The following is a 16,342-nucleotide window of genomic DNA, read 5'->3' as shown; positions in this document are numbered from 1 at the left end:
CTATAAATCTCATTTTTCTTCACATAAGTCGCTTCAAGAGGGTAAGATTTTTTTATTTTTTATTTTTAAAGATTTTATTTATTTATTTGACAGACAGAGATCACAAGTAGGCAGAGAGGCAGGCAGAGAGGAAGCAGGTTCCCTGCTGAGCAGAGCCCAATTCCGGGCTCCATTCCAGGACCCTGGGATCATGACCTGAGCAGAAGGCAGAGGCATTAACCCACTGAGCCACCCAGGCGCCCCCGAGGGTAAGATTTCTTAAAAGAAAAGTTGAAAATTGTTTTTCAGTTGTTATTCTAAGATAAAACAGTTAAGCTATGCTTTCTGATTATATCTTACTCTGGAACGAAGAAAAATAAGTTTGACATCACAGGAGGTAGATCTCTGTGTCATTTCTTCAGTAATGGTGACCACAATTATAGAGGTCATTCCAAGTCATTCATTTACTCATACCCATGATAATTTCTTGCGAAGTCTTGTTCGAATTTCTTCTGCTTATGGTGTGACTCTCCTTTTTCAGAGAAAGCAGTGAGTTTTTTCTTTTTTTAATGATTAATTAAGCTATTCATGTGAGGTGGTAGTGGATATCTGTTTGAATGTGTACATCATTTTAATGTAATTGTTTTGTAGGTGGGTCACCTTTGGCAAATATTTCATTATAGTTTTATATTCTATACTTGTAAGCTGTTTCATGATCACTTGCTACATTGTCCTTTGTAATTTCATATTTTGTAGAAACTCATCCATTATAAACTTAGTTCATGAAAAATAGAAATATCTTATACTCCAATGCAGTGTTTACCTTCTTTTGGTCAGCTCTGAAATATCTATAATCTATACATCTATATCTAATCTGTTTTAAATTTTACCTGCAGTTTTACTTGCAAAAAAACACCCCCCCCCCCAAAAAAACCCCAAACCAAACCAAACACAATTTATTCATTTAAATCAGACTCCTTCCAAGGGAAAAATAACTATGTTTTTGCCACTGGCAACACTTTTATCCCACTCTCTGACCAGGTGCCCTAATCAGAAATTGCTCTGCTATGCAGCAGAAGTGATGCAGAAGAATTCAAATAAATCCTCAGCTCTGGTGGAACAGCTGTTTCCTGCTGGCTAACTGGTCATTTGGAACGCATAATAAAACTCACATCTTCTTAGCAACAAATTTTCATTTTTTCCCTTTTTATTTGTGTATGTTGTCCAGTGAAATGATATCTCTGCAAATGAGCCTGAAAAAAGGAAATAAATAGAGTGCTAAGAGCTGAATGAAAGAAGGTAAATACAAATAATCAGAAATGACCAGATGCGCATACTGTCGGCCTCCATACCATCACCACCTTCTTGCTTGCTACTCTGGTTATCATTGTATCGGTAGGTTGATCAACACCCAGTTCAGTGTGTCTGTTCACAATCTTACAGAGTCTTACAGAAGTAGATTTAACGACAATAGCAGTTTTCCCTTTTAAATATAGTTTTACGGGGCACCTGGGTGGCTCAGTGGTTTAAAGCCTCTGCCTTTGGCTCTGGTCATGATCCCAGGGTCCTGGGATCGAGCCCCACATTGGGCTCTCTGCTCAGCCACGGAGCCTGTTTCCTCCTCTCTCTCTGCCTGCCTCTCTGCATACTTGTGATCTCTGTCAAATAAATTTTAAAAATCTTTAAAAAAAATAAATACAGTCTTAACTTTCTGAGCTAATAAATCATTGTTTTGATCATCCCATATACCACATTCCAAGACTTAAAATATACAAGAAAAACAAGCTGCTTCAGAAAAATTCTAAAGATTAAAGTCCCCTCTATTTTGAACCCACAGATAGGCTGGCTACTCAAAAGCAGGCTTTGAATTAGGGCTTGCTTATCTTAACACTAATAACTTTTTACAATTCTTAAATCCTTTCTCTTAAACTAAGTGAGGTTAAACATTCTCTCTCCAAAGCCATTCTCCCACTCCGCAAAATAATTACACCTGAAAACTTCCATAGAAGTTACCATCTAGAAGGATAGATACTGCTATGTTCTGAGATACCAGTCCTGCCCTAGAAAAGAATCTAGTTAAAAATGTAAAGGGGGTGCCTGCGTGGCTCAGTGGGTTAAAGCCTCTGCCTCTGGCTCAGGTCATGGTCTCGGGGTCCTGGGATTGAGCCCCGCATCTGGCTCTCTGCTGGGCGGGGAGCCTGCTCACCAACCCCCCACCCCCATCCCGCCCCCCACCCCTGCTCTGCCTACTTTTGATCTGTCAGATAAATTTTAAAAATCTTTAAAAAAATGTAAAGAGCACTGGGTGTTATACGCAACTAATGAATCACTGAACCCTACATCAAAAACTAATGATGTACTATTTTCTGGCTAAATGAAATTAGTAAAAAAATTAAAAATGTAAAGTATGCTAAATCAAATAATTCTTACATTTTAGGTTTTCCTTTCTGTCTGCTTTCTCCATATTTGATTCAAGGGTAGGCTTTTCTTTTTTTCTTTCTTAATAACAAAAGGGTAACACTCCTTCCTTTCACTGGGCTAATCAAACAAAATATTTTGATTGCATGGAAGAAAAATGCATTCCTTGCAAGGATTTAATATCCAAGCAAAGGAATGAAACAGACCACAAAAATAGTATGACCACCTACATGTGTCCCTTCTGTTTGGTAGGGTGGGAGTGGGGTCAGATAAGCAGGGAAAGGAGAGAAAGAAATTGCTTAATTTACAGGAAATAAACTAATGTAACAAGAATTTCCTGACCTCTAGGCTGGGGAAGATATAACCTTGCAATAGTAACGAATCCACTTGTTTCTAGTTGAACCCCCACAAACATGATAATTGGAATTCCAGCTCACACAGAGCTTTTTCTCCTTTAAGGCAGGACAGCAACAGGTATGGGGATGGGTAGTGGAAAGGATGCTCAGGATTGCCAGTGGCTACTGCAGCTACCAGTACCCCAACCTGCTTTAGTCACTGCCTACATTCTTTCCTATCTGAAGCCAAAGTGAAACTCCTGCAGCTAGGGCCAGTACCTTCTTCCTCTGCGACCTTTGCCAGTCATCCTACTCTGGGGCAGACCAGTCCCTTTTCTCATTATGGAGGCATCCAACAACCCTGTGCACAGCAAAGGGAACAAGAAACTGCTTCTATCCTTTATCTGGTTTCCATGGAAGATGAAGAGGACCAGAGAAGAGGCAGAAGCCTTTCTACACTCCTCCCATCTCTTCCAAGAAAGCCCAAGGAGATCTAAGGGAGTTAGCTCTCTTCCAGAGAGAGCTACCCCTTCTTTGCCTCTAGCCAAGTTTCCTTCCACTCATCCACATATTTCTTTTCTTCTCCCCAGGTACGGCAGATAAATTATTTTCTCCTCTCCTTTTCATGGCTCTCCATGAATATTCATAAAATGAACTTGTTTAAGCATAGAGTATACAATTCTCCTAAGGGTAAATTACCAGAAAATTCAGCTTTATTGAGGTATAACTGACAAATGAAATTGTTAAGTGTACATCATGGTGATTTGACATACATATACATTATAAAAACATTCCCCCCATGTGGTTACCTAATATATTCATTACTTCTCATATTTATCTTCTTTGTGGATGAGAACATTTAAGTTCTTTTTTTTAGCAATATCAATTATAAAATGCAATGTTATCAACTATAGCCACCATGTTTTATGTTATATCTTCAGACTTCATTCATCCTATAGCTGAAAGTTTGCTGTTAGGGTAGATTCTATACTTTATACCTAATTTCCATAGCCCTGGGACCAGCAATTGGTACATGACCATCAATCAATGCTTGGATAACAAATGAATGAATGAATGAATGAATGAGTGAATTAATAAATATAGCCAACCAAAGTTCATAATTTTTCTATCCTCAGATTGAAGAGAAAATTCTTCAGTGACTGACTTTGTGTCCTACTCTTTTTTACAATAGTGAACTTCTATTATCAAATAGTTATCAAGATCCATCCCTTCCTCAAACAGTTATCATACCACTTCCTTTGAAGAAAATTCAAACTGGGATTTCTATTAGTTTACTCTCCAAACAATTTTGTTTTCAAGTTTAAGCCTTCTTGCTGGGAAGGAGCTCTTCAAACTCTTTTAAGGTGAGGGTGGGGATGGGGGAGCTAAGGGGAAAAAACATATAGGAAGTACTCCTCAAGCAACAAAACAGGAGGAGAATCCAATACTTTTAAAAGCCAGCCAGTACATGTAACCATTTTTGTCTTATGAAGAAGAAAAGATAACATATCTGACTTAAATGAATAAAAGCTCTGGCAATAAAATAAAGCAATCCAGAATAATCTGCAAATGCATATACCCTACTAATTGTTTCTCAGAAACCATTAAAACTAGAGTCATCTTTTCTCCCCGTGTATACAACTTCGTAAAAATATTCTTTATATAGATTGTCATGCACTGGCCCCTTTAGGACAAAATCAGTCAAAAAATAAGCCAGTCTAATTCAGAAGATGCCAATGCACACTGAACAAAATAATAAATCTCGAGGAAACTATATAAAGAGGCTTTGTATGTATTTCATCAATGATGATGCTGTCTGCTGATAATGAGATCACTGATGGGTGGCAGCAGAGACCTGACGTCAGCGCTGCTCCTGCTTATCACACAATATCGGGAAGAATCTAACCTTTTCACCTTCAGTCTGTCACCTGCAAAATGTTGATAATAAATGAGTGTTCATGTGAATTCCTCAGTTAATGTTTTCAAGCACTAGGGAAGGAGCATGGCTCCAGCTATTAGTGAGTGAGTCACAATAATGAACTTCCTGCCATTCCATATTCATGGACAATGCTGAATGAAGTGCAACGAGGCAAGTCAATGTAATAGTTGAATGAGGTCCTGAAACAGTGATCACTTTCTTTGTGCAATGAAGGTGAAGTAAAGAAGACAGTTTACGAGTTGGCAGTACTATAGTGATATACTTAAGAGGCACAGCTTACTTACAGAGACAGAGTTTCAACTGGTGAAACTTTACAATATTTACAGAGTGCCTACTATGTACAGTAAACATCCCGAAATAGAATCCAGATTTTATCATCAAGGTTTGCAGAACCTAGTTTTAGCCATGGCTAGAGCAAACACAGTTATCCTGTTGGAAAAGATATTTAAAATTTTTAAAAGTCAATTTAAGGGCATCTGGGTGGCTCAGTTTGTTAAGCGTCTGTCTTCAGCTCAGGTCATGATCCCAGGGTCCTGGGAACCCCACATTCACCTACCTGCTCAGAGGGAAGCCTGCTTCTCTCTCTCCCTCTGTTTGCCCCCCTCATGCTCTCTCTCTCTGCCTCTCTTAAATAAATAAATAAATAAATAAAATCTTTTTTTAAAAAAAGTCAGTTTAAGTCCTTCTCTGACTTCAGCTTGACTGCATGGGCAATTTGCAATAGTTAAAAAATCATGTTGGGGATCAGGTAAAATAAACAAATTTATAACATAGTTATAACATAGTAGTTAGATAGCTCCACATTTGAAATGACCCAGTAATTATAACATTATTTAGCTTAAAATATCAACTGCCAGGATGTGTTAGGTCTATGTACATGGGAAATAAACTGCAATACCAAGCAGTTGCTATGAGGAAAGGGAAACTACTGACAATTAAAAAATGTAAAAACCCACAAAACAATCATTTTTTATTGAGGGAGAATGCACTCTAAAGTTCCAGGAGACAACATTTCTCTATTTCATAGGTACCTCTTGAGTGGAGATTATTATGCATACATATATGTCATATTATTTATAAAGACGTTCGTTCCAAGTCACTTATATTTGCTTTCACAGACTATGTATTTGGCTGAGTGATGCCAAATAGATGAAGTAATAGGCACTATCTCAGTTGCATTTAAGAGCCAAATTTACCCAAAAAGCTCACTTGAAACACCAAAGGCTGTATAAAAACATATACCTACGTACATTGGAACCACTAAAGATATCTGATTCTTCACATTCACAGCAAAGTAACACTGCTGATTCACTGTCTTCCAAATGAGAACTCTGTAATAAAACAACATCATTTCAGAGATCCAAATGAACGGGGGCCATGCGCATGAGGGAAAAGCCAGCAAAAATCACTGAGTTATGTTAGCTCAGAGGTGAGAAGTTGCAATTCCGATTAGTGACGGCTATGTTGGAGAGAATACAGCCAACAAGTTGATTGGTTAGGTGACTGGAAAATTGACTGAGAAATGTTTGATTAGCTGAAGCATTTTCCATGATTTCCAATTTGGGCAATGGGGTGTCCCTTTTCTGTAAAGATGGTGCTACTAACCCTTTATAGTGTATACTTTGTATACTTCTCAGAATGGGGTAGGTTTGCGCTCATTTATCCTCAGATCCAAAGGTACATATTTGATTTGATTGTTTAGAGTCAGGCTTTAGAATATAACATAGGACACGACTGGGGTATCTAACCACTAGCCTCATTAGCCCTCTGCTAACAAGTGTTTATAAGAACAGCCAAAAGATATGCCCTGCCCAAGTCCCCCTGATAGATGCCAGAAAACAATTTAAAACCTTTCTTCCACTATCCAATCTCTTTTTCAAAATCTGTCTAGAAGACTGATAAGGAAAAGGAGACAAAGAAGTGAAACAATTAGCTGGTAACACAAGAGTATTTTTCCCTTATGACTAAAACCACCACAAAAGAGAAGAAAAAAAGCTCTAACTCTGACCCATTAAGTCCCATCCAAATGTCTGTTATTTGAGTAACAGCTGCTGGAAACTGAGCTGTCCCTGCATAAAGATGTAGATGTTTATGTCATCAAAACTTCTCACTATCATATTATCCAGCAATCCCACTTCTGGGTATAAATCCAAAAGAAGTGAAATCAGGATCTAGAAGAAACGTTTGTCCTCTCATGTTTGTTGCAGCATTATTTACAAGAGCCGAGATAATGGAATCAACCCAGATGTCCAACAACAAACAAAGGTTAAAGAAAAAGTGATGTATAAATACAATGAAATATTATTCAGCCTGAAAAAGGAAGTCCTAAGTGAAATAAGCCAGTCACAGAAGGATGAATACTACATGATTCCACTTATTTGAGGTGTCCAAAATAATCAAACTCACAGTAGCAGAGAGTAGAAAGGTAGTTGTCCAGGCGGGGGTAGGGGCGGCCACTAAGGGAGATTTTTGTTTAATGGATATAAAGTTTCAGTATTGTAAGATGAAAAAGTTATGGAGATCCGCTGTGCCACACAGTGTCTACTGTTAACAATACTCTATTGTGCATTTAAAATTTGTTAGAAGGGCAGATCTCATGTTAAATGTTCTTACCACAAAACAAATAGACAACAACAACAACAAAAATGCAAAGAGGCACAAGGAAATTTCTGGAGGTTCAAAATGAACTAAACATAGGTTTAGTGATGGTTATAATGATGGTTTCACAGGTGTGTGCATATGTCCAAACTCATCAAACTGTATATATAAACTATGTGCAGTTTTTTCTTTATGAATTATATCTCAATAAAGCTCTTAATGACAAAAAAACTTCTCACTACTACTGGCTGAAACTTAATCATATATATCTACTCTGGCTATCCTAGTTGACTCCTACTTTGATTTTCCAAAGCTGAAACTATGTCTCAACCCATTGAATACCTGCAGAGATTAAGAGTTTTAGAGTGCAAATAAATGAAAGTAAAGCTCAGAGTTACTATTCTTGAAAACTGCCTTCTCCTGGTTTATTTCCTTCTCCTTTCCTACCCTGATTATGCAAAATCTCTTTATTTCTTATACCTTTGCATTTTGGAGGGGAGAGAAAATAAGAACGTCTTTTTAAAAACATTTATTTGGGACGCCTGGGTGACTCAGTTGGTTAAGCTGCTGCCTTAGGCTCAGGTCATGATCCCAGCATTCTGGAATCGAGTCCCACACATCAGGCTTCTTGCTCAGCGGGAATCTGCTTCTCCATCTGCTTCTGCCTGCCACTCTTCCTGTGCTCACTCTGACATAAATAAATAAAATCTTAAAAAAAAATAAAAGATTTATTTATTTTAGTGTGGGGATGGGAGAGAATCTCAAGCTGACTCCCCACTGAGCATGAAGCCCAGTGTGCAATTTCATGACCCTGTGATCATGACCTGAGCCAAAATCAAGGGACCCTTAGCCAACTGAGACACACATACCTGGGAAAAAACATTTACTTTCATTTATGTTTTTTAAAAGTATTCAAAATTTAAAAAGTATTCAAAAGTATACAAAATAAATGAAGACTTAGTTCTAAAAGTCATATCAGAAAGGCTAAAGGCATAATAAAAAAATAAATTAAATATCTGAAGGAATTAATAAGGCAGAGATAAAAACTGCTTTCAATTCTCCCAAATTTTCATATCACAACAGATGATAACATAGGTAATATTAAGCATATTAAAAGTGGCTTGTCACTGCCACAGTGTATACAACTAATCCAAATTATACTAGTTAAGATTTTAAAATTTTCATTCCAGTAAATATTTCAGCATGTTTACCTGAGTTCTTTTAAAATAGCTTCTAAAAAGGAGGTCCTGTAATGACTTGCACTCCTAAAGTTATTTTAAGATTTTATTGCATACTTATTAATTGCAATTTAATTCATTAAGATATAAGGTATCAATTTACGTGTGCTCATAGCATTAAAAATAATTGGTTCATGGAACAAGTATTTACTTGCAAACAACATATTTAGTTCCAAATTAAATTCTAATCCAAAGGAAGACAAAAGATATTTCAAGTTCTTTTCTCTGCTTTCTGGGGTACTTGGTAATTCCAGTTCCTGAATTGTTCCTGGGTTCTGCGGCATGAACTGTCCTGCTTATACCTATGAAGAACTTATTCCAAGAATGAATGAATATGTAGGAATTCTATTAATACAACTTAGCACATTATGTCAAATGAGAAAAACTCTAAGATTATCTAAATGGATGCTAAAAAGTATTTGATCAAATTAATGTTTTTAGTAAAGTAGGAATATATGATGCTTCTTTCATTCACTCCTTAGGTGGGCTTTAATATATACGTAGTACTCAAGTTGGTAGGCCCTCACCTCAACTTGGCCTTAACTGAATTTCATATTGAACTAAACCTCCCAGTATTTCTTCTAGCCTGAGGATCCCACTTTGTAATGCAGATACCAATTCTCTTTTCTTTTGCTTCTTTCCCTCCTTCCTCCCTTCTTAAATGTCCCTTTAGCCATTTCAGTAGGAATTTTGAAGAGGATAATGTCAAAGTCATATTTTTGCTTTAGAAGTGCTAAGTCCAAATCTTAACTAAATTAAGTTCATATCCTGGTTCTGCCACCTACCAGCCATGTGATATTGAACATATTACTTAATCTCTCTAAGCTGAATTTCCTGACCCATAAATATAGGCATAATAATGGCATCTATCTAATAGGGTCAATGGAAAGATTACATTCGAGATAATCTGGGAAAAGCACTTAGCATAACTTGCCTACTGACGTTACTACTGCTGCTGCTGCTGTTCTTAGTAATATGATAGTAATAATAATCTCTCAACTAGATGGAAAAGGCTTATAAATTTGCATTAAATTCTCTTTCAAAGAAACTTCTGCTATCTAGGGAAATTTTGCTTCTATAAAATTGTGTTTCACTTCTAGAGACAACTTTGTATTCCCTATATAACCCTGAAGTATTGAGCTCACGATGAGTCATTTGTTAAAATTTATCGTACCCATAATATGAATTAAGCAATTTTCTGGGTGCTGAATTAGCTACAGTAAAACTCTAAACAAAAAGGGTAAGAAAACCGAACAGGTCCAGAACTGTTTTTGTTTTTTTATGGATGCAAAAGCCACAAAAATAAGGATACAGCTCTGTGGAAATAGGCTCCTTTGGCTAAGTATTGCTTGGAGAAAAACAGGGGCTAAGATTGCTGCTAAGGAAAACACATCCATATATAAAAGAAGTCTCAATCCAGAACAGCTTCTAAGCAACAATTATAGTAATAAAATGTTGCAATCTTTATATGGTATGTATGATGCAAGGACTCATGTGCTAAGAAGGATGTTTTGAAGAGTGTTAAAATCTAACTTGTGCAGTTACCTAACAATTTGCAAGTAGAAGTCTTAAGAAATAACCTTGCAAGTGTCAAAACCTGTTGCTACTGACTGTAAAGTGTCTTTTATTCTTGTTATAGTTTATATGATTTTAAGAAGCAGAAAACACTGTTACATGTCTTTTATTTTTTTTTTAATTTTTAAAATTTTTTAAATAAACATATAATGTGTTATTAGCCCCAGGGGTACAGGTCTGTGAATCGCCAGGTTTACACAATTCACAGCACTCACCATATCACATACCCTCCCCAATGTCCATAACCCTACCACCCTCTCCCTCCCCTCTTCCCCCCACTACCCTCAATTTGTTTTGTGACATTAAGAGTCTCTTACGGTTTGTCTCCCTCCTGATCCCATCTTGATTCATTTATTCTTTTCCTACCCCTCAAACTCCCCCATGTTGCATCTCCCTATTTTTTCATTTATATTTTCTCTCCCAACTTTTTTTTTGGGGGGGGGGGTTCTAAGTGAACACACTTCAGCTGTTCTTAAAACAAAACAAAACAAAACTAGAGATTTTGACAATAAACTAATAGGCACTAAACCAAAAAATATGTGTGTACCTTAAAGCCTAGTGAACACTCTGGGACTAAGAGCTTTTAACCCCTTAAAGGCCAAGGCAAGAAGCAGGTCTTACTTATCCTGACACTTACATGTACCTGGATTGACAAAGTGATTTCATAGCCTAACGATGACCTAAGTGAAATAACCTTCTCTGCAGTCCCTAACCCCAATTACACATTTAAAACCCTTTTTCCTCCCTTCCTTCCTTCCATTACATCCCCATGACTGACTTACTTTTACAACTGGAAGTTTTTGCTTTTTGACTCCCTTTACCCATTTTACCCATGCTTTCCTCTACCTCTGGCAGCCTCCAATCTGTTCTCTGTGTCTATGAGCTTGACCATGATTTCAATACATAATATATGCATGTGGCAAACAAAATTCAGAAGGTGTCAAGGAGTATTTAAGTTTTCCTCCCATCCCTGCCCTCCCACCTCCTGATTCTCCACAACCCCATTCCCAGAAATGATCACTATGTGAGTTTCTTGGGTATATTTTCAGAGATATTATATGTATATACAATGATATATACCTATCCTTTCTCTCAATATATACAATGAACACACACTACACTTATTTTTCTGTCATTGCCTTTTAAAACTATCTTTGTTTCAGTATTTTAAAATAATATAATACAAAATTTACCACCTTAACCATTTTCAAGTATAGAGTTCATTTGTATTAAGTATATTCACATTGTTGTTCAATCACCAGAACTTTTTCATCTTGCAAAACTAAAACTCCATGTCCATTAAAAAACTGTTTTCTATTTTATGAGTTTGATTACCCTAAATACTTCATATAAGTGATATTACACAGTATTTGTCTTTTTGTGACTGGTTTATTTCAATTAGCATGTCTTCAAGTTTCAGACATATCATAGTATGTGTCAGAATTCTTTCCCTTTTAAGGTTGAATAATATTCCATTGTATACATACACACCATGTTTTGTTTATCTATTCATTGGTCAATAGATATTTATTTTAATATTTTTGATTACTGTTATTCCAATCACTCTCCTATTAGCAGACTCAGATTACTTGTAATTGTATTCATTTTCTAACTTGCTGTAACAAAATACCACAAACTTGAGGACTTAACACAAATTTATTATCTTTATAGTCAGTCTAGAGGTCAGGAGTCCTAAAATCAAAGTGGTGGCAGACCCGTGTTCTTTCTGGGGGATCTAGGTGAGTTTGACAGTCTCTTTCGCCCCACACTAATCCCTAGAATTTCATAATGTGAATGTATCTCGAGATATGGTCTTCAGAGAGGAGATTAAATTAAAATAACGTTTATATTTTTTCTGAAAATAAATAAATTAACAAAAAGAATAAAAAAATAAAATAACGTTTATTGGGGTAGGTCCTAATTCCTAATACAATATGACTGGTATCCTTATAAGAGGAGATCAGGGCACAGACACACAGAGAGGAAAGACCATGTAAAGACAGAGATAAGACGGACATCTACAAGCCAAGGAGAGATCTCAGAAAAAAAAAAAAAAAAAAAAAGTCAACCCTGCTAACACCTTAAATTCTGACTTCTAGCTTCCAGAACTATGAGAAAATTAACTTCTATGGTTTAAGCCACTAGTCTATGGTACTTGTTTTGGCAGCCCTGACAAACTAATATAGGGAGAATCTGTTTCCCTGCCTTTTCCAGCAACTAGAGACCACCTGCATTCCTTGGCTTGTGACTCCCTTCCTCCATTTTAAAGTTAGTAAAGATGGGTTGAGTCTTTCTCATATTTTATCAATCCAATCTCTTCTTTGTCTCCCTCTTCTACTTTCAAAAGCCCTGGTAATTACACTGTCACCCATTCCAACAATCCAGAATAATCTGCCTATTTTAAAGCTATCTAATTGGAAACCTTAATTCCATCTGCAACATTAATCCCCCCCCCCTTATCATGTAACATAATATATTTCCAGGTTCATATCTGATTAAGATGAGGACTCTATGGGACATGATTCTGCCTACCACAGAATCTTCTTTTCTGTAAATTTTACTGGGGAAAACAATTGTTCTATAGATCCCAATATTCATACCAATATAGTGAGAAGCACAAACACTACAAGCTATATACTTTCCACAGAAAGAGGATCCTAAAAACTTGGTAGCAGCAGTACAATGTTTGAAGTTGCTTTTTCTGGATGATTATTTGGATTTGATTCAACCACAGTTTCTCACACAAGACTCTTTGTCATAAATGGTACAGATCCACAAGATAATAGGCCAGTATTAAGGATAGCAATAAGGATAGCCACTGAAGGACAGCAATAATTAGACTGAGTCACCTAGAAAGCTTTAATCAGGATGAATTGGTGGTTCCTTCTTCTCAGCATCCACAGTTCCTTGTATGTATATTTTCTAACCCTTATCACACTCTATCGTAATTATTTCTATATACGTTTCCCTCCCTCGAGACTGTGAGTTTCTCAAGTTGTATCTCTAGGGCCTGGCACACACTAAGCATTCAGTAAATGTTCAGTGAATGAGTAACTTACTACTAGTTGGTGCAATTCTTCCCTATAGTCAATAACAATTACATAAATTGAAGATGAGTTATAATGTTTGTGTATAGCTCTGGTTAACAGACCAATAGTCTTCTCCAAACACATGATGTCTGTCTTTGAATTAGTCACAGTAGCAACAGCTCCTACTGAAGGGCCAACTGTTACATGAGACACTGTCTGCCTTAGGCTCCAAGTCAGCATGGAGGCTTTAAGCCAAAAGGGCATCTTTATTTCTTAGAGCTACTTAGAAAGCTGGCTTGTCAGTGGCTGACTCGGTCCAGGTACTCATACCGTAGTACTCTCTAACTTTGGCTTGCAATTTAGCCCATCTCACCTACAGGGGTATTGTTGCTTTTCACGCTCTGCAGGTACCACGTAGTTATTTTATAGTAAGCATCACAGGCATGTTTCTACACTCACTGCTTCCTTTCAGAAGGAATAGGATTTCTCAGTGTAAATCTTATCCATCCTTCAAATACCACTCAAATTCCAGAATTTCAGGAAGCTTCAAAATGATGACTTCAGCCTTACGCATCTCCCTTTCCTCTGAGCCTTAATGGCCTTGGCAGGGCTGGCAAACTATATGGCCTCTTTTCATATGGCCAGCAAGCTAAGTATGATTTTCACATTTTTAAAGGGTTGTTTTTTAAAAGAAAGAAGATGTAACAGAGACGATTTGTGGCCAGCAAAACCTAAAATATTTACTATCAGGTTTTTAACAGAAGAAGGTTGCCAATGCTTGCCTTAGAGCACACAATTCTGCCTAATGAGAAATTGCCTAGAATTGTCTCTAATCTTTAAGGATCATAGTCTTAGCTCCCTTTGGTAGACTCTCCCTGTTGCCTACCAACAGTCATCTCTCAACTCTCTCATCTACCTACCAGTTCCACCACTGAAACTGAAAAGCCACATGTCTGCCTTTTTAGCCTTCCTGCAGGCCAGCACACAGTCATATATCCTAATCCTGGTTAACAGGACCTAAGGGCAAGTCTGCTCCAGGGAAAGATTTTCTGCCCTGATTAAGGGGAATTGAGAAAAACAACAACAAAACCCCTGCTCTTTCTCTGCCTTTGGCTATAGTGGTGCAAAGGTATGAGGTCTACAGCTATGACAGCCATTTTGTGACCTTGAGAGGAGAGGCTCAAAAACAAAAAGCAACATGCTAAGTATGGCAGAGCAGAAAAGATGAATCCAGAATCTTGAGAACTGCATTGAGCCACTGCCTTACCTCTCTGGGCTCCTTTTTTTTTTTTTTTTTAAATTCATGAGCAATAGAGAGAGAGGCAGAAGCAGAGGGAGAAGCAGGCCCACCAAGCAGCAGGGAGCCCGATGCGGAACTCGATCCCAGGACCCCAAGATCATGACCTGAGCAAAAGGCAGATGTCCAACCATCTGAGCCACCCAGTTGGCCACATCTGGGCTTTTTATGTTTAAAAGATGACAGTTTATCCCATTTTTAACATAGTAGTTTGGTACTTTCAATGGAAAGGAAAAGGACCCTTACTCTCTAAGTAGATTTTATATAGTTAGAGAACAGGGTCCATATCTTGTCTATATTTCTATAGCATCTACAGGGCTGCAAATGTTGGGATCTGATTATTTAATAATGACTTTGGATAAAACTTATCACCCATGGAGTTAGAAAAGATTCTTGAGTGTATAAAGCAACAGAGGAGACCAGCTTCTATGAAAATAACCCATGGACAAATACAATAATCGGAGCATTTCACACGTTATCTCATTTAATACTAAAACAACCTAGTGAAGTTACACACTGTAAAATCATTCATTAACTGTAAGTGGCAAAACAAGGATTTTAACTGAGACCTCCTAGATACCAACATCCCTATTCTTTCACCTCCCCTCCTCTTCTAAGTCTTTCATCCCAAATAACAGTGATAAGATTTAGAAGTTCTCCCCCAATTTTATTGAGATATAATTGATATATACCATTGTATTAAAGAATACAACATAATGACTTGATATAAGAGTATTTGTCGCTTTGGAGATTTTACTTCATAATTCTTTGAATATTCACTTATGATAGTATCTCAGAGCCTATACAAATGCTACATTACTTGTAATAGCAAATTCACACCCTCACACAGAGATCATTTGAATACATTTTTTTAAAAGCCCACCAAACCCTGTCATCTTCTTGAGGTTTGGGTTTTTTTCCCCCCTTCTCTTTTTTTGATACAACCATCTGTCTACAAAGGCATGTTTCTGAAATAGGAGAAAAATCCCTAAGCAGTGATTCTTAAAAATGTGGTCCCCATACTACCAGCAACAGCATCATCTGGGAACTTACTAGCAATGCAAATACTAAGGCTCCACCCTGGATCTACCAAATCAGAAAATTGGGGATGGGGGTATGGCCCAGAAATGTGTTTTTAGCAAGCTCAACAGGTGATTCTGATAAACACTGAGGCTTGAGATACACTGGTCTGAAGTATTTGCATCTATAGATAACACTTAAATCATGGCTTTAGAACCAGAATGGTGAGATCATATCAGTCCTTGACTAGCTTTCTATAGCAAAACCAACAAAAGGAAAGTGGTGAATTGCCAGTGAGATGTAAAAGTAGTCATTCATACACATGGATTATTCAGTTTACATAAAGAGGCATTACCTGTATTTAATGAATGCCTACATAGGTAACTAAGATACTAATGTGGATTCTGAAAAGTAATCATCCACAGAAGAAAAAAAAAATTAATAAACAAGTAACAAGCAAGTTCATAAACACATGAAGAAGCAAAGAAGCCAGTGGTAGGTGTTCAACCCTCACTGAACTCTCCCAAAAAGAGAAAATAAAATAGCAGCAGCAACTCAGAACTTCTAGATCTGGAATCTTGAAATACAAAAGAAAACTTTGGATTTCTGTCTCTAGTTGCTAATTAAGTGGCTCAAAACTGATAAGCAATCCATAGAGAGATTATCTGTTTGTCTCATTTTAGGCAAACCAAATAATCTATTATTTTCCATTTGGGGTTAGGCTTCTGCTATTAACAAGTTAGATGCTTACTTCCCTCCTGTTCTATGTAGGAGTTAAAAAAAATACAAAAAAACAACTGCTCTGTCAACTTTAAGAGCTGACAGCAGGCTAGCTAAACAAGGAGATACAGAAAGTTTAATGTTTGTTGAAAGCATACAATTCTGGTTGACCCCCATTTATGTAGTAAATCATC

General features: G+C 37.1%; 1 protein-coding gene across 1 annotated transcript in view; it reads right to left on the bottom strand.

Annotated features, from left to right (window-relative positions):
• The window catches only part of SSH2 (slingshot protein phosphatase 2), a 252,619-nt gene that overhangs the window by 189,501 nt on the left and 46,776 nt on the right, over positions 1-16,342 (bottom strand). Inside the window, exon 2 of the mRNA XM_082708526.1 lies at positions 5,922-6,002. Within this exon, the coding sequence (XP_082564652.1) occupies positions 5,922-6,002 (81 nt within the window). The remainder of the gene's footprint in view (positions 1-5,921; positions 6,003-16,342) is intronic.

The sequence above is a fragment of the Mustela nivalis genome, assembly GCF_964662115.1.
Source record: "Mustela nivalis genome assembly, chromosome: 17".
NCBI lineage: Eukaryota > Metazoa > Chordata > Mammalia > Carnivora > Mustelidae > Mustela > Mustela nivalis.
The sequence above is the reverse complement of the archived record's forward strand: the minus strand, read 5'-3'. Positions and strand labels throughout refer to the sequence as shown.